At 41.2% G+C, this 17,500-nt stretch overlaps 2 protein-coding genes across 2 annotated transcripts in view; one reads left to right on the top strand and one right to left on the bottom strand.

Annotated features, from left to right (window-relative positions):
• The window catches only part of LOC138056594 (F-box and leucine-rich repeat protein 13-like), a 20,482-nt gene extending 6,808 nt beyond the window's left edge, over window positions 1-13,674 (bottom strand). The window contains exons 1-14 of the mRNA XM_068902432.1: window positions 13,555-13,674; window positions 12,454-12,563; window positions 12,104-12,200; window positions 10,948-11,015; window positions 10,315-10,435; window positions 8,753-8,786; window positions 8,027-8,136; window positions 7,121-7,228; window positions 5,408-5,503; window positions 4,926-4,951; window positions 4,233-4,342; window positions 2,668-2,720; window positions 2,036-2,136; window positions 540-669 (exon numbers count right to left, since the gene is read on the bottom strand). Of these exons, the coding sequence (XP_068758533.1) occupies window positions 540-669; window positions 2,036-2,136; window positions 2,668-2,720; window positions 4,233-4,342; window positions 4,926-4,951; window positions 5,408-5,503; window positions 7,121-7,228; window positions 8,027-8,136; window positions 8,753-8,786; window positions 10,315-10,435; window positions 10,948-11,015; window positions 12,104-12,200; window positions 12,454-12,563; window positions 13,555-13,629 (1,239 nt within the window). The 5' untranslated portion in view covers window positions 13,630-13,674. The remainder of the gene's footprint in view (window positions 1-539; window positions 670-2,035; window positions 2,137-2,667; window positions 2,721-4,232; window positions 4,343-4,925; window positions 4,952-5,407; window positions 5,504-7,120; window positions 7,229-8,026; window positions 8,137-8,752; window positions 8,787-10,314; window positions 10,436-10,947; window positions 11,016-12,103; window positions 12,201-12,453; window positions 12,564-13,554) is intronic.
• Window positions 13,675-13,705: 31 nt separating this feature from the next.
• Window positions 13,706-17,500, top strand: part of LOC138056595 (succinate-semialdehyde dehydrogenase, mitochondrial-like) — a 10,310-nt gene continuing 6,515 nt past the window's right edge. Inside the window, exons 1-4 of the mRNA XM_068902433.1 lie at window positions 13,706-14,023; window positions 14,595-14,849; window positions 16,611-16,727; window positions 17,074-17,217. Of these exons, the coding sequence (XP_068758534.1) occupies window positions 13,790-14,023; window positions 14,595-14,849; window positions 16,611-16,727; window positions 17,074-17,217 (750 nt within the window). The 5' untranslated portion in view covers window positions 13,706-13,789. The remainder of the gene's footprint in view (window positions 14,024-14,594; window positions 14,850-16,610; window positions 16,728-17,073; window positions 17,218-17,500) is intronic.

The raw sequence follows: 17,500 nt of genomic DNA, 5'->3' as shown, positions 1-17,500 counted from the left end.
CTATCTATTTGGTTATCGTGAAAACAAACTAAAAGACCAGCTTTTTAAAACAAGCGGACGGCAGTTTCACAAATGGCTTTCCAGGTCCGAAAAGCTCTAGGAACTTTCGAGAAACAGGCATCAGGTGCTGCCAAACAATGGCCAATCAGATTGGGCCTGATGACCACAACACTTCTGATTGGGGTAGGATCGTACCTCTTGTTGATCTGATTGGTCCGCAAACCAAGTAGCCGCATGAGGGACTGCTCGTGCTAAATGCAAAATCATGGATCGAGCACGAAACGCAATGCCTCCATGTTTTCCTCCGCAAAATATGTAGCAGTAGCCGTCCAAAAAACAGACGACAATACCGCAAACTGCAGAGCTACATTCTATCGCAGGTCGAGAGTTCCTAGTTATGGTCTTCTCTGTGTTCCTTGGGGTAGTCTAAAGCAATAGGGGTATGCCCTGTCATACTATGCTTCCACTCTGCCGCAAAACCATTCATTTCAATTTCAATTTAATTAGTTACGGAACACTTCACCTGGTGTTCAAATTACCTGCTCACAACCTGACAAGTCCAAGTGCACCAACTTATGGCAGCCTTTTCCATTCGCTAAGTAACTGAGGCCTTTGTTTGTGAACTTTGTGCAGTACGCCAAGCTCAGATACAATAGATTAGTGCAGTACCTAAACAAAAGCGATACACATTACGCGCGTGAAAGCTGCTCCTCTTCGTGTGCATTCAACAGAAACGATTCAAACCGGCTTCAACTCCAGTCCAACTTGAAACTGAATGACATGAATGAAATTTCACACTCATTAATCTTATATATTTTTGGCCCTTGATCAAGTAAAAAATAGTTACAATCTTCGGACGACTTATTAGGACGTTAAAGTGAAGACGCTGGGCTTTTAAATTTCCGTTTCGTAAAACACTCATTGCCATTTCAACGACACTTACAAAATTTTCAGTTTTTTGCTTAAGTTGCGTTCATAAATGCGAGGATAAGAGCTTGACTTGATTTCATATCAGCAGTTCAATATATGGTTCATTTCATACATCATTTCGTTCCTTGATTCATTCATCACGAGAACATTGGAACCCACAAATGACCAGCTCCCAACATCAGCGGCTTCATTATCATAGCTCGCTTGGTTAGAGCGTCGCACCGGCGTCACGAGGTCACGGGTTCAAACTCCCGTTGAAGTCCTAAATTTTTCAGGGTTCTCTACGTAATTGCTCAAGTTGCGTTCGTAACTGCGAGGATCATACCCTGGGTGCCAGAGGTCACTTTTTCCGTTTGGAGGTAGAAAATACACGGCGAACAGACGCGAAGCGCCGAGAGGTAAAAAATAACCACTGGTCGCGCGAATATTGAACCTCATTTCCGTGCTGATTTTGACGGCTGAGAAACCACGCTTCCCCTGAGCCAATCACAGTTATTATTTCATTTGAAGAACCAATCAACGAACTAGGGAAAATTCTGTCCCAATTTGATGATTGGAAATGAATTTATCGGCTCTTGCAACCAGAGGCTCGTCTCTCGCGTTCTATTTTGTTTTTTCAGAAATACTTTTTTTTTCAACGGGCCTCTGGAGACAAGGGTACGAACATCATAGCTTTACTGGAAGATTTTCATTGTTGCATATTTCAGCATATAAAAAAAATGCTACCTTAAACCCGGGATACTCGATAAGCAGCGCACTTCATTAACCACTTCACTTCTTAGTTACTCGACCAAAGCATCTATTATTTTATAAATTGAAGCATTTTATAACAACAGTTTTTTCTGTAGCCTGGTTTTCACTGGCGACGAATGCTTAAACACTAGCAACATGCGCAGACGCATTTATTTATCGTTAACTCGTGTCCTTTGTCCTATCAAAAGATACTTCTGATCGAGACATTACTGAGCTTGCGCAGAATGTCACTTGTGATTAAGCTTGCATCGCTAATGAGGACCACACTTTACAATGGTACCGCTAATTTTAATGACGGCTAATTGACCAACTTATTTTTTAATTTTCCTGTTAATAAACTAAGTTGACTCACCTGCCAAGATATCTAAGAGACGCATCAGAGATTGGAGTGTTCGCTAAGTTGAGGTACAACAAAGCACTGCAGCCAATTGAAATACTCTTTATCACTTCATCCTGGAGCAAAAGAGGAGTCATGTTATTGTTATCCGGTAAGTACTTTATGTATCCCTTATTATAACGTATTTAAATTATATTATAAGGCATTTACAAGCGCGTAGTACCCAAATATTGTTATCCAGAAGAAGGACCGCTGTCCAATGGATATGAATGCGCATGCCCTAGGTTCAAATTCCACTCTGACTTCGTAAATATTACGTTCCCAGAGAATGCTGGGACGTTTCAGTCCTTAGTGGGAGTAAGCGGACAAACTTGTAACTTAAAATGAACCGCCTCTCAAGGCTGGAATTACCCAGGATTCACTATTAACAGTAATTGTTACCATTAACGAAAAGGACTATTGGATTTTCTTCGATCTGGTAACCTCCTTCTGGTTGACGATATAAATTCGTTCATTTCTGTCTTAAACGACCATACAAGACTCAATCTTTGAATACCGATGAGTACAAATACTGGTTGTGTTCTTTAGGAACGCTGTTGTTCCTTCCTGCGAGCTTGCCGCTGAAGTTCAAACAAATGAGTACTTACAGTGACTCCAGCACATTCCGACAAATTCAAGTCTTGCAGATTTCTACATTGTGCTAAACGAAAAAAAGAAGAGAAGCTTAGTTACAAGACAGCATCTCTCGAAAGCACTTCGCGTACTCACAAATTAGAAGGAGAAGAAAAATACTTTATTTAACCACGTTTCACCTAGGAGACACACGCCTCGTTTAAACGTGAATGTGAAAATCGTAGGTTGCTTCTTAGAGGAGAGGGGAAAACCGGAGTGGCCGGAGAAATACCTCTCGAAGCTGAGTAGAGAAGCAACGAACTCAACGCACAAGCGACGCTAATTCTGGGAATCGAACCCGGGCCACATTGGTGGGAGGTGAGTGCTCTCACCACTGTGCCATCCCATTCTCGTCACCAGAGCCTCGGATCGACCCAACGCTCTGGGAAACTCTATGTAGGACAACATGCGCCGTAGGGTCCTTATAGCCAAACATTGACTATTTGAACCTTACGGCGCCTGCTCACTATTCGTGCTAACATAAGTGCACCAAGTAGAGACGCTTTTGATTGTTCTTCACGAAAGCCAATGAGAAGACACTTTGTTTCAGGGTTATCCAGAGCTCTTCTCTCCCTCAGTCAAGAGAAGAGCTATGGGGTCGAGATTGTGCGCCATCCCTGCCCCCCCTGCCCCCCCCCCCCACCCACACTTGCGCACTGCAAGAAAAGTCTCGCGCGAAAAGGATAGCGCGGTCACTGCGCCCCGTATTGCAGGACACTTTTCCAAAAAAATAAAGAAATTTAGCATCGCGTTTACGGCAAACGGCACCCTGTGAGCAGAGCCTCTTTAAAAGTCACCAGAGGGCGAGCAAGAGAGGGTCTGCAGAAATCGTTTCAAGTCTTTTAGGTCGCCTCGGCCTAAGTTTCTGAGCTAGTCACTCCGGTCAGACCGGTTTAGGCAGCGCGCGCATCATATCTTTGACAAGGCGATGTCAAAATCGAGTCTTCAGGACGAACTCAATATGGAGTCTAGGAGTGCAATCGAGACTTCGTCTGGGTTAGAAACTGTATCCAAGCAACGGATTACTCATACTCAATAAAGACTTAACACGATTTCAGAGTCCTTTCTTTCTCGCCGAGTTAAGAAAGGATCTGCTGACGGGGTGGGAAAACGGCAAACGTCAGGCAGAAACTTACGTTCTTCCAAAAATCAAGCAACTTGTCAAAAAGAGCAAAACAAGTTAGAATAGGAGAATGTTCATTTTTTTATGATACGCATCAGCCCACGCGTTTCCCGCTTCATGAAATACGACGCTAGAATTTGTTTGTTTCAGCATTCAACATGCATCAAGGACGAAAACTTGCTTTTTTTGGTCGGTGACACGGGGAAATTCAAGATCTAACCAGTGCAGTCCGTTCATTTCTACTCTCCATTTGAAAGTGTTTTGAAAGATGAGCCACTCCCGCAATAGTATAATTAAGTAAACACAATTATATTGATTCAGAATTGAAGGTGCTTATGCCAGATCCACTAACATTCCAAAACTCCGATACATTAAGACTCTCACTGCAGAGCAGGAGATCGCTGTGAAGAATGTTACCTGCAAGTTTTAGTGAGTTACTTGACAAATTGTAACATCCTCTCAGATTAAGATGGCCCAAAAACGGACGACATTTGTGAATCAAACTGGACGCTACTTTATTTGTTGCACTGAAACAAAGAGGACGAAACAGACAAAAGTAAATAGTCTCTCATTTCATCATAGTTTTAATCAAACACTTAATGCGTGTTCCCACCAGAGCGGCAAACACGGACGCCTTCGTACAGGCTTTCAAGCTAGAGAAACAGTTGAAGCAAGTTACCCAAGCAACGGGAGTGCGCACGCATAATTGCGCATGCTCACCTTGGTTTGCCTTTCCTTGCACTTGCGCAATCTTGTCACCAGACCCTCTAAACGAATTTCTGCGCATAATCCGACACGCACAAAAGAGAAGAGTTCTGCGGTCGAGGGTATCGTTTGCGTTTCCATCTTCAACATTTTGTTCTTTTCGGGCGGCTTTTGGCAGCTCTTATCAACCCCTTGATTTTAAAAACCTGCTGAAATCACATTATATTGGAGAGTCCAGCTCTTGGTACTGGAATTTAGGGGTAGACTACACTGGACGTAATTAGAGAATGGGTCACTGAACTGACAAACCACGGCACTCTTTGCAGTAGTGTGGTACATTTTGTGTTCGAGTCTTATTTACAGTAAACTGAAATGTATTTTTTGAGAGAAATCAAAATAACGCACCTGTGTTTTACCTTGGAAAAGTCAACCTGAGAAAAAACACATTCAGTCAAATTTATTGCTTATATTCGAAAAGCAAAATTGTTACCAACAAATGGCACTTGCTCTCTTTAAGAAATGATTATGGAAATCGCCAAAAATGATAGAAATTGACAGGGACAAATGGCGACGATTTCTCCCTCGATGTTTGGGAGCAAACAGGCTACCCAAGTGCTAATAAAGTGTGTTTGCTGGGTCCCACAATGATTTTTTTCTTATTCCTATTCATCTGAATCTCTCGGTGCGCATTGATGCAAGTCCTCCAGTGACACGCATCTCGGCAATAAAAGGAACCAATCAAAACGCAAACCAGACATAAAAGGGCGGGAAAACGGGTGCGAGCCAATCATAGAACGTGGCGCGCAACATTTAAGCCAATCACCAAGCGAAACCGAGGCCTTTGCGAAATATTGATATTCAACGGATACGCCCTCTCATGAGCTTACCTTACTCCAAAGTGTGTTTGCTTGAATTAGCACTTTCCAGTTGCGACACACACGAGCACAACGTCCTAAGTCACCTACATTTACGTAACTGAAAATCTGCCATAGAAGAGGAAAAATAAAGGGAATGTCAGTTAGTAACACTGGGCAAACACGGAAAACAATCCATGTGCTTCTAAAAAGGAATCGCAGTATTGATCTTGCCATTTCTAGTTTGTATGCTTTTCCACTGAGATTCGGAGTAGGACTCTCCCGCTAGCTGTTTCAGTAGCCGTTCGTGAGCCCTTCGGTTGGCATTTTCGTTACAGTTTCCGTAGTCGTCGTCTTTGCTTAAACTCTCTGTTAAATGCCGTTTTGTTTGACCTTGCCGTCGTAGATGTTGAGGTCACAACAACGAGATAACATTGATGTCACTGCTGTTATTACTGTGAGACCAATGCAAGAGCCTTCAATTCGGGTTCCCGATAACATAATAATCCTTTGTCTTTAAGAGCGAGTTTCAATCAAGTGTCGTAAAACCAAAACCAAAGTAATTACTTTGGCCAATCAAAAAGGACGGAGACAATCCAGTAAACCAATCAAGACTCGAAGTAATTACACGTAGCCGACAAAAAGCGCGGGGTTTTGATTTTACTTCTGATTGGTTGAAAAAGTGGCGCGAGAACTTTGAAACAATCACTGAGTGAAGTAATGCAAAACCAAAGCAATAGACTTTATTGGAGTTGAGCCAGCAGGCACATTTTCTTTTGTTTAAAACTACATGCACAAGAGGCTTAAGGCATACCGAATGACCCCTTAGCCAACCCTTAGCCTCGTTTATGCGGCAAAACCGCTGAGCTATTCGCTAATTACTTTCGACGCTCAATTGAAAACCGCTCTATAAGAAAGCTTTCAATCACATAGTTGGTTTTCAGAAAGGTCCTAAACAGCACGGTTCCACGGCCCTGCAAGATGTAATTAGATGGGAGTATATTTTTTCTAAGGGAGGAAAATCGGCGTACCCAGAGAACAACCCTCGAGTCCGGTTGATATCTACTCAAACTCAGCCCACATGCGATCGTAGACGTGGGAGGCGCGGACGTTGACACTACTCCAGCCTGAGTCCTTATTGCGTACAGCACGGTGTATTCCCAGACGGTCACCCATCCAGATTTTTTTAACAGCGACCTTCAGATCGGAGTACGAAGACGAGTGCGAGTTCTCAGTTCTGAGCACGCACATTTCGAAAAATTTCGTTCTTTGAACATAATGCGCGTGCCCATTACAGAAAACTCGTATTCACAGTCGTTCTCGTTCTCCAATCTGAAGGTCGCTGATAGATTTAACATGGCGTCGACGGCAAACGGCCAACGCCAGGCTGAAATTTGCGTTTTGTCAAAAATCAAAGAAACTTGTTTCATTTTAGCTCACTTCTTTCCTGTCGTTTGCTACAGGTATCGTGTCTCCAAATAGAAAGACAAGTTAGAATACAACAACTTTCATGCTATTACTTCAAGCAGCAACCTGCGGTTTTGATGTAAACGCAACTCTAAATCTCTCTAATTGCCCCGTCCAAGACTAAACTTATGTGAAAAAAAAACAGGAACCCGTGTTCTCCTTTTGGACAAGCCGTGCACCAAAACAAACGGTTCTTTTGTTCCAGTAGTTTGTACGTTTGACCAACAACAATAATGTTGTAAAGAGATATCTTCCATATTATTCTCAACAAGGACACACCCTTAATGCAACATTTCTTGGAAGGGAAGAAATTTCATCTTTTCCATCTGTTCTCACGCGGATGAATCCTTCGAAGCCAGAGTCAATAATTTCTCCTCTTTCGATCCTCTGTCGAAAAAGAAACACAACAACATTAACCCTGAAGTTAATAGCTTGCAATTAAGATGTGATAAGTATCTCAAGAGTTGCTTGGATCTGAAAGCTAAGACGGAGAAAACCTCAACTCTAAAAAAGCGAACGGAAATAATGTTTACAATCAAATTATTTGTTTGAAACGTTTTCGAAAAGAAAGTTTATATCCAAAAAAATACCGAATTTCAGAATCGCTCATTTTGCCTCATATCCCAGGCACCCCCATCTTGAGAAATCGTGAAGTGTTACGGTTTCCCAATTGTTATCATACAAAAGCTCTTTTGCCAGAACTATAGAGCAAACGTAACACGCCACAATTGGTCAAGAAGCCTTGGTGGCGCCGGGAAAATTTGAAACAAAAATGAGCGACTCTGAAATTAATTTATTTCGAGTGCGAACACTTTTCACACGAATTTGATTGGAAATTTCCTCTGTTTTAAGTTATTTTAAAGTATTCTATCAGTAGCTTTAGACTTCTGGCTTTAAAAAATGACAAATGGGATGAAAACCTGAAACAAAGCGGTCCATATCTCTTCACCTTGTTTGGGTCATGCCGCTTATTAGTCCTTATCCGAGACAGGAGACTTTAAACACTTGCAGGTGACATTTTTCAATAACATTACTATCTCTTAGTGTACATTAAAGATCCCGACGTGTCAGTCCATCCAAGATTTCAACCCGCCCGGCATCGCCCACAGAGGAGTGGCATACCATCCAGTTTGGATTATGCGACCTCATCTGTCATCGCTGCCTCACCAAGCCCGATTTTCTTACCTCAAAATATTCTTTAGTTTTTCTTGCATCAACGGCGACACTGTGCCATGCATGAAACACAACTCGCAACAAAGAGATGGCCAAGACTCTGTGGATTCTGGCTGAAATCACTAAAATGAAGTAAAAAACACTACTGTCTAAGTTATTCTTTGAGACTGAATATATTTGACTATTGTGATTGGTTTATTTTCCTGCTTATGTTTTCATTTGATTGTCAGTTGACTGTCACAGTCAGTGACTCGGGGATACTCGGAAAAGTCTGAGTGCTCCCGAACAGGAGTCGAACCTACGACCTTCCGATGACTAGTTCGGATGCTCTACAACAAGAGCTCCCATGTTCGGCTGTCGGTAACCTGTCGGCCAACTGTCGGCCCACAAGATACCGACACATTACCGACAGCCGGCCGACAGTGTTAATGAAGCCAAAAATTAACCCAAAGCACTAAAAGTTAACAAGAGCAAATAGACATCCATCTCCAGACTGTACCTATTTCCTAAATTGCATTTCATCGCCCCATAATGCATTGCAAAACCAACTACCGACGGTCGGCCGACACTTTAGTCTGCAACATAACAAAAATTGTCGGCCGACAGTCGGCCAACTGTCGGCCAACAAAAAGTCCGACTGTTGGCCAACAGACGGCCGACAGTCCGCCGGTCGATGGCCGACAGTTTCTTTTGGGAACTGTTCTTCACTTTTACCAAAGTAGCTACTGAGGAACTAACCATTTGACCTCTCCTTTCTCTCTTCTACCCATTCCTAGAGGAAATTACATCAGTTGAGTTAAGAATAAAACAATGACAACAGTGGCCTCGTGATTGCTATGGCGTTCATGCAAGATATCTATGACACTGTTCCAGTTTGGCCTTTGATTCTAAAATATATGACATTTCTAATACTTGAACAGTAAAAGGGACATGAGATGATTGGCAGAAAGATCATTTCAGTAGGATAAGCAACTTTAAAAACTCATTTATAATTCACAAGCCTAAGAATTTATCAGAACATTGATAAAACGCCACATGCATGGGTAATTGTGAAGAAGAGCTCCCCAAAAAACCTGTCGGCCGTCTGTTGGCCCTCTGTTGGCCGACTGTCGGCCGTTTTTTGGGGAGCTCTTGTTCACAATTACCCATGCATGAGCTTTAAACTTGATAAAACACTCCTCATTAGAATTATTTATATAAAGAATAGTGATGAGGTTCGGCTTGTTTTTCGTGTATGCTAATATCTTCTCCTCACACTTTGAACCTTCATTTGGAACTCTGAAGGACACACTTTTGTGAAAAGTTTTTGAGACCATTCAAAACACTTGCAGCATGTGTTTTATTGGTTTTAAACCCGATAAAACACTGCTGCTCGTTTTTTAAACAGCAGAATGGACCTGAAATGATAGCGAAAAAGATCATTGAAAAATAGATATGCAACTTGGAATTTGAACCCATGGCCATGTGATTGCAGTGCAATGCTTTACCAACTAAGCTATCAAACCATATGGGAGTTGGTTGATTGCGAATTGACCCATTGACTACTAGCCAGGACAAGTGTCGTTGTAATTCCTGCTCTAAGTACTGATGCTATTTTAAATTTATAGTACGGATAGGTAATTTTATTATAGATTCTTATTTTAGTATTTTCTTAATTTATATACCATTGTAGATAAACGTACATTTTTGTAACGAGTCCTTTTTTGGGCTCATCAATGTCACATGTTTAAATAAAGTTTTTCAGTTTTTCAGTTTTCAGTTTTCAGTTTTCCAGGATAATTTGGGACTTAATAGATTTTACTCTGTCTAACACCAGACGATTTTATCCGGGGGGGGGGGGGGGGGAGATACTCCCTTATATGGGCTACATAGGTATGTGCGGCCCCAAAGGGTATGGTTTTTTAGCTGTTTCGGTCTGAAATAGGGTATTGATTTTGACCATTTTGGTCTGCTGTGTAATAATAATCACTTTATTTAAGTTTCAAGGTTATTTAGCCAAGCATGAGTGCTCTACTAATTGGGGAGACTACAAATTAACTGAAATCAGAACAAATCAAATCAAATCTTGCTATTTGAGGAAAGGGGAAAACCTGAGTGCCCAGGAAAAAACCTCTCAGAGCAGAGTAGAGAAGCAACAAAATCAACCCACATATGGTGTTGAATCCAGAATCGGTGGAAGGCAAGTGCTCTCACCACTGCGCAAGCCCCGCTATTGACTTCATCCATCTTTCCTCTAGATGGACGATTAATTATCTTAAAAATGAAAAATATTCAGCAACACCCAGTATCTACAAGGATACAATCCACCATTGAAGATGTATCTTCTGTAGTCTGCGCTTGTGCCACAGACGAGCATTTTCCATCTTCTTAGCCAGCAGCATTTTCTTTCTTTTCACATGCTTGTGATAACGCATCCAGGCGCTTCACAAACAAGAAAATGAGAAAGGAAAAGTCGTGTTAGAGAAGTCATTTTAAGCGTGCACCAATGACCCAGAGGTTGGGATACTAGACTTGAGATTGGGAAGTTGCATCTTATGTAACAGTAAGTCCGGCACTCTGTCTGACTACTAGCTAGGGTGGGTTGGGGTATTCCTTGGTTCAGACCTTTAACTGCACTTGCAGAGACCCTTGTACATTGTAAATCAGGCCTAACAGTTTGCTCTTACAAGTTAGGATTTTTTGAAAATTATTTAAATTTTTAACAAGAAAGACTTTGGGCCAGTACCACCATGCTACCACTAGCATGAGAACCATTTCCTCCTTTTTAGAGAATTGGGCATTAACCAACCCCTCCTTTTCCCAGTTTCCTGTTCAATGTGCTTTACTTGCATAACTTGTTACCTCCTTCCATAGCCATTCTTCTTATTTCCTCAGTAGAAAGCTATAGGTCCCAAGTTCACACACCACAAACAAAGCACTTACAAAATCTGTACCTGAAACAAGATGTCTTTAGCTTTCCATTGTATAGGTTATAAGCTGTTTGGTACATTTCAGGGGTTGGCTGAAAACAACACGAGAAAAGTAGCACACCATAAGATGAGCAAGATTACAAGCAATGGGTCTATAATTTGGAACAAAACCTGTGGAGACAAGATGCTGATTTATCCTCTATTCCACATTTTAAGTCCATTTTGTAACAGGTGGGCATTGGCCACCCCTTCTACCCACTACCGATACTAATTTTGGGTTTCATTCAACATACAAGCTAGCTTTGAGAACTTTTTATGTTTTCTTAGCTCGCAGCAAAAATGACAGGAACAGTGTGACATGTTGACCACTAATTTTGTAAAAAGAAGTGCAGTACATGGCAATGATTGTGTCTAACTAAGCCAGAAAAGAGGATTCACAGAGCTCTGTGATAGAATAAGTATCCTAACCAAAAGTTGAGAATACTTCGATCAAATTTAGTTAGACCAGAAACCCATAAGGGTTGAAACGCGTAACACGCGTTCACAGCTTCCGAATATTCAGTGCGAACTGATTGGTTGAATGTTTCAGTGCTAAGTACCATATTTGGAAACCCCTCACTCTTGTTGTTCCAAATATGGTACTTAGCAAATTGAATATTCAGAAGCTTGTTTCCCAGAACACAAGGGGCCGTTAAACAATATTACTTCAATTGCCACTTTACTTCTTACTACAAAATTAATGGTCAACATGACACAGTGTTCAACCCCGTTCCCTTGGAACTTGGAACTTGGAACTTATACTCCCAAATAGCTGGGCTAACAGTGGGACACTTTATAGACGGGAAATGCTGTTGACTTTCTAGTCAGTAGAAGCAAGGCTCATATTAGCAACAGAGCAGTGAGTCCAACACATAGGATGGCCATTCAAGTAGGACTCATGGCTTTAATGCTCAGGTTGCTCACACTGAAACACAAAAATCTGACAGCCTGGCCCAGGTTGCTCGAAACAGGAAACCTATAGGTTTTGATTGACCTCTTAACCAACAGTTAGCGCTGGCCAGGCTTCGATCAAGCAACCTGCCCCTGCTTGCTACTAACTACAAATTTTTAAGCCTAGCCCCCATCAATAAAACCAAGATCTATCTAAAAAAAAAACTAAAAACATCAAAATGTGTTCTACCTGCGAATTTTCATCTTCATAAGACCACAGAAAGTCCAGTACTGAAGCCTTGACCACCCTGTGCTTTGGACGCAGTTTTTCATCAATAAAAGAGTCCCTGAGTTTAAAAAAATCAATATTAATTTTAAAAAATAATGAAATTTTAAAGAGTTGTTTTGCTGACAAACTTAGTACTTTAAAAACATCACTTATTGAAAGTGCTCTTAAAGGTGATCATTAATTTTGACAGCAAATAAAAGGACCACCACAAACACAAGTCTACTAACTGTAGGACTTGTAATCAAAGAAGACAGGCAAGTGAGTAAATCACCACTCCAATATATTATCAAAGTTCTAAACTTCATACTTACCACCTTAAGTCATCTAAGACATCTTCGTGAGTAATAATGCATTTTAATTTATCAAGAATAAATGCCTGTGGATCATCTGGACAATTGATGGCTAATGCACTGACAATGGCCTAGGGAATAAAATACCATATAATGGTCAGCAAAAATGTTGCATGGTTTGGTACTCCGGGTTCTGAAATTGCTCCTGGATTCTTGGAGCAATCAGGCCTTGAATCCCACACTGATTTCTATCTGGAGATGATAAGGATAGGAAATCATGTGAATGCAAGTGTATTGTGTAATTTATGGACATGAGTTATGTTTTCAAAGTTTGCAAAATTAAATGAGTCATAGGCGAGTGCAAGTTGAGAACTTTAAGAAATGTCAAGAGTGAGTTCACAAAATTGACGAGCAAGTTTATGTGATTTTTTATTTATAACAATTATTATTATACTCCACAAAATTACTTTGTTAGCAATTTGCAACTTCCATATTATACTCTATAACCTATTTATGCATTTTGACTCTGACTGATCAGAAACACAATATTCTGTTGAGTGCATTTTTATTAGAAGACCAGTTACCCACATATAATAGAAACAAAAACATGAACATGAGTTATTTAAAAATCCCCGTTCCATTCACCATAGGGAGGATTCAAAGCAATTTCAAAAACAAAATAGGAGGTTTTTTTTTAAATGTTAAGCCATTGTTGCCATGTAGTGCATGAAGGCAATAGATCCCTAATAACCTCCTTTTGCTTATCCACCACCATTTGTACATCACACCATTGTTTTGTTATTTGTCATACGAAACTGGTTGAAAACTTTAAAATCAATAAATATTGACAGAATAAAATCACAAGGCTCTGAAATAGTGTCGTTGATATACACGTAAAAATACAATGAAATAAAGTTTACCCCACTTGATACTTTTCTTACAGTTCTTTAGACTTAAGGCTTAAGTATTGATCCCCAAGATAGCCTGAAATATCGGTTTGGACATCTCAATAAATTGGGTGTAGATTTCGAAATAGTCAAAAAGGCAATTAACTGAACTTTCCAGCACTCAATGATTTCTTTTAAGTCTAAGGAAATATTTTGTAAGATTTGTTTCTCTTGCCTCAAAGACATCTGGAAGACGGTGCACAAGTAGGTATCTTCTCAACCTTGGATCGCAGTTCTTCAGAGAAGTCATCTTGTAATCAAGTTTTCCAGTCCGCCATTTTGCAACAGCTACTCTCACCATAGCAACGAGGTCCCTCTTAACGACCGATAAGGTTAGTGGGACATTTTCAAAATGGCTGATTAAAACTCGATCATAATAATTTTAGATTTTACAACATTTTTTCTGCAAAATGAAGGCAGCAGCATCGTGCATGACACTGCGGTTGGTTCGAAGGATGTCTCTTTTTCAAAGTTGTGGTTTTATCGGTGGGAAATGGAAAGACTGCAATGCAAAATTTCCCGTTTACAATCCTGCCACCGGCGAAGAGATTGGCAAAGTATCTGACATGGGAACAAAAGAAGCTGATGAAGCCGTCACTGAAGCTTACAAAGCTTTCAAAGTGTGGAAGAATTCTACAGCAAATGTACGCGGTATGATCAGTTAATAGGCTTAATTAGCTTCAAACTTTAATAGGGAACTCTCATTCCTAAGATGGCGTTTGTCCCAACCGGACAATCTTCACATACATAGTGGGGGAGGGTGGTAGGGAAGACATAATTGAGAGATAAGGATTGGTACATGTAGATTTTTGGTGCTGCCCCTGACCCAGCCCTTTTTACAACCTCATTGGGAACGACAACCCCCCCCCCCCCCTTCACCCCCTCCCCCCCCCTTCACCCCCTCCCCCCAAAATATTCAACAAATCCCCACCCCCATCTCCTTCACCTCAATGTATTGGTGGGTATATGCCAAGCTTCATATTCATGGCTATCGTTGCAATAGACTGGTATATTGTTCAGGTAAAAGACATGTAGCTTTGCCCTGCTGCTGGGTTGTTACATGCTGCTGAAACCAGAATAAGCTCTACCTGTATTTGTCTGTGTGAGCGCTCCTGGTGTGGAGGAGCTTTAGTTAAAAGTGCAGCTCATTAGGGTGGGGTGAACACAACATAACCTGCAAATCTGCCCCAGTCTGACTGCTGATTCTATTTTCAGGAGCGTAGCAAGAGGCTTCGAAATTGGTATGATCTCATTTTGAAACATGAAGATGAGCTGGCTAAGTTGATGACTACAGAACAAGGAAAGCCTTTGTTTGAAGCTAAAGGAGAAGTCAAGTATGGAGCTAGTTATGTTGAGTGGTTTGCAGAGGAAGCCAAAAGAGTGTGTGGTGATGTCATAAGTTCACCAAGTCCTTCTCGTCGACTGTTCATTCTCAAGCAACCTGTTGGTGTAGCAGCCCTGTGGACACCAGTATGTAAAATCCCCGGGGGGGGGGGGGGGGGGGTACTCCCATAAAGTCCGGATAGGTGTGTGCCGCGAAGAGTCTTAAACCCTGACCCTATTTAAGGAACAATCCAACGAAAATTGATACCCTATTTAAGGCCCAAATCCGAAAAATGACACCCTATGCAAGGGAAGAACAAAATCGCTTTGGCAACACTTTAACTTTGACAGATCATTTGTTTTCCGCTTAACTGGGTGTCTACACCCTGCTATTTTTGCTGATAGAAATTTAGGCACGCTATCTAAGGATCACACCGGGACACTATGCCAACATAGCCGAAAAGGATACCCTATTTACATGTAAGGTTCGAGAACCTCCAAAAACCATACCCTATTCCGCAGCACGTACCTATATAGCCCATATAGGGGAGTACTTAAAGAGAGGGGGAAGCATTTGGCTATGTTAATTGGCCAGATAGTAAACAAACCCTGACTTGCACTAAACCCTATACAAAATATTGCAAAATTTTGCTGTAAACAACTTACCCAGGATAAAAGATATTAGGCACAAAGTGAGCTGTTTAACCCATGGACTCCCAGGGGTTTCCCATTGACAAGTAAAATCATCTGGCGTTAGACAGAGAGTAAAATACTAAGTCTGGCTGGTTTGGGTGTGAAAGGGTTAATGTAACTGATATAATGTGAAATTCTTAACCTTGAAGTTTCTAGCATTTTGAAGTAATCTCTGTTATTTATATAAGCTCATAATATGCTGTATGGTCATGCCAAGTGTTGTCGTGCCAATTAAAACAAAAAATAATGTGGTGCAATTCCTTTCATGCTTGTTGGATACTTTATATTCATATTGAACATGTGTTTATGGCATAATGATATTGTTAAATAATGGAAATTATGAGTTAACCCATTGACTCCTGGGAGTGAGACTCGACAGATTTTACTCTGTCTAACGCCAGACCATTTTACTTGTCAAATGGGGGCATCCCGGGGTCCCTGTGGAGTGAATGGGTTAACCAGTCAAAAACTGTCTCCTCAATTAACCCATTGACTCCTGGGAGTGAGACTCAACAGATTTTACTCATCAACTGGGGGCATCCTGGGGTCCCTGAGGAGTGAATGGGTTAACCAGTCAAAAACTCTCTCCTCAATTAACCCATTGACTCCTGGGAGTGAGACTCAACAGATTTTACTCATCAACTGGGGCATCCTGCGGTACCTGTGGAGTGAATGGGTTAACCAGTCAAAAACTGTCTCCTCAATTAACCCATTGACTTCTGGGAGTGAGACTCAACAGATTTTACTCATCAACTGGGGCATCCTGGGGTCCCTGTGGAGTGGATGGGTTAACCAGTCAAAAACTGTCTCCTCAATTAACCCATTGACTCCTGGGAGTGACACTCAACAGATTTTACTCATCAACTGGGGGCATCATGGGGTCCCTGTGGAGTCAATGGGTTAACCAGTCAAAAACTGTCTCCTCAATTAACCCATTGACTCCTGGGAGTGAGACTCAACAGATTTTACTCATCAACTGGGGGCATCCTGGGGTCCCTGTAGAGTCAATGGGTTAACCAGTCAAAAACTGTCTCCTCAATTAACCCATTGACTCCTGGGAGTGAGACTCAACAGATTTTACTCATCAACTGCGGGCATCCTGGGGTCCATGTGGAGTGAATGGGTTAAACTCAAAAGAATAATAAATTATTGCTAAAAAGATGTAGCTATTAGTTTTGGTTATTTTGCTAAGTGCCTTTTTCTCAATCTTCACAGTGGAATTTTCCCATTGCAATGATTACTCGCAAAGCTGCAGCAGCACTTGCCGCAGGCTGCACAGTGATCATCAAACCATCAGAAGAAACACCTTACTCTGCTTTGGCTTTGCAAAAGGTAAGCGACAAGTAACACTAATTTTGTAAATGAATGTATCACCCTGCATTTTCTGAAAATTTTTTTTACTTGGGTTGGCACAATGTTAAAAGCACTAATATTCTCACACAACTGACTGGCCTAAGCTATTAGGAGGTTTAAGAAACCACGATGGCCACAACAATGAAAACATCACTTCAAACTAGTAGTTTGAGCTATTCTAAGTGTTTCACGATGTTTTCATTTATGTTATACGAAGCCCAAATTCCCAATAATATTGTCTGGGATATTTCTGCCACATGAAAACTAGGCCTAAGCCATCATTACTTCTATGCAAACTTTTTGCACAGTGTTGTTTTGTTGCCAGTTGGCAGAGGATGCAGGGTTCCCTCCTGGCGTTTTCAACACAATTCCTTGTTCTCGCGATAAAGTGAATGAAGTTGCAGATACCATCCTTGGAAATGACCTTGTTTCGAAATTGTCATTTACAGGATCTACAGCCACTGGAAAGGTATGCCAATTATAATGAACTTCTTTTAAAACCCTTTAACACCCAAACCAAACTTAGTATTTTACTCCATCTAACGCCAGACGATTTTACTCGTCAATGGGAAACCCCCGGGAGTCAGTGGGTAAATAAATTACTTAATTATGAAATAGGATTTGATTGATATATTTAAGGACAGTGCCTACTATTTTTATCGCACGTGTGTTCTGCACATCTCAAGATACTCGAGTTTCCTATCGGTGATGCTCACTAATACAGGGATATTTTTGTGCAGCTTAAAACTATC

The sequence above is a fragment of the Montipora capricornis genome, chromosome 7 (genome assembly GCF_036669925.1).
Source record: "Montipora capricornis isolate CH-2021 chromosome 7, ASM3666992v2, whole genome shotgun sequence".
Lineage (NCBI taxonomy): Eukaryota > Metazoa > Cnidaria > Anthozoa > Scleractinia > Acroporidae > Montipora > Montipora capricornis.
This window is presented reverse-complemented; position numbering and strand designations above follow the sequence as displayed.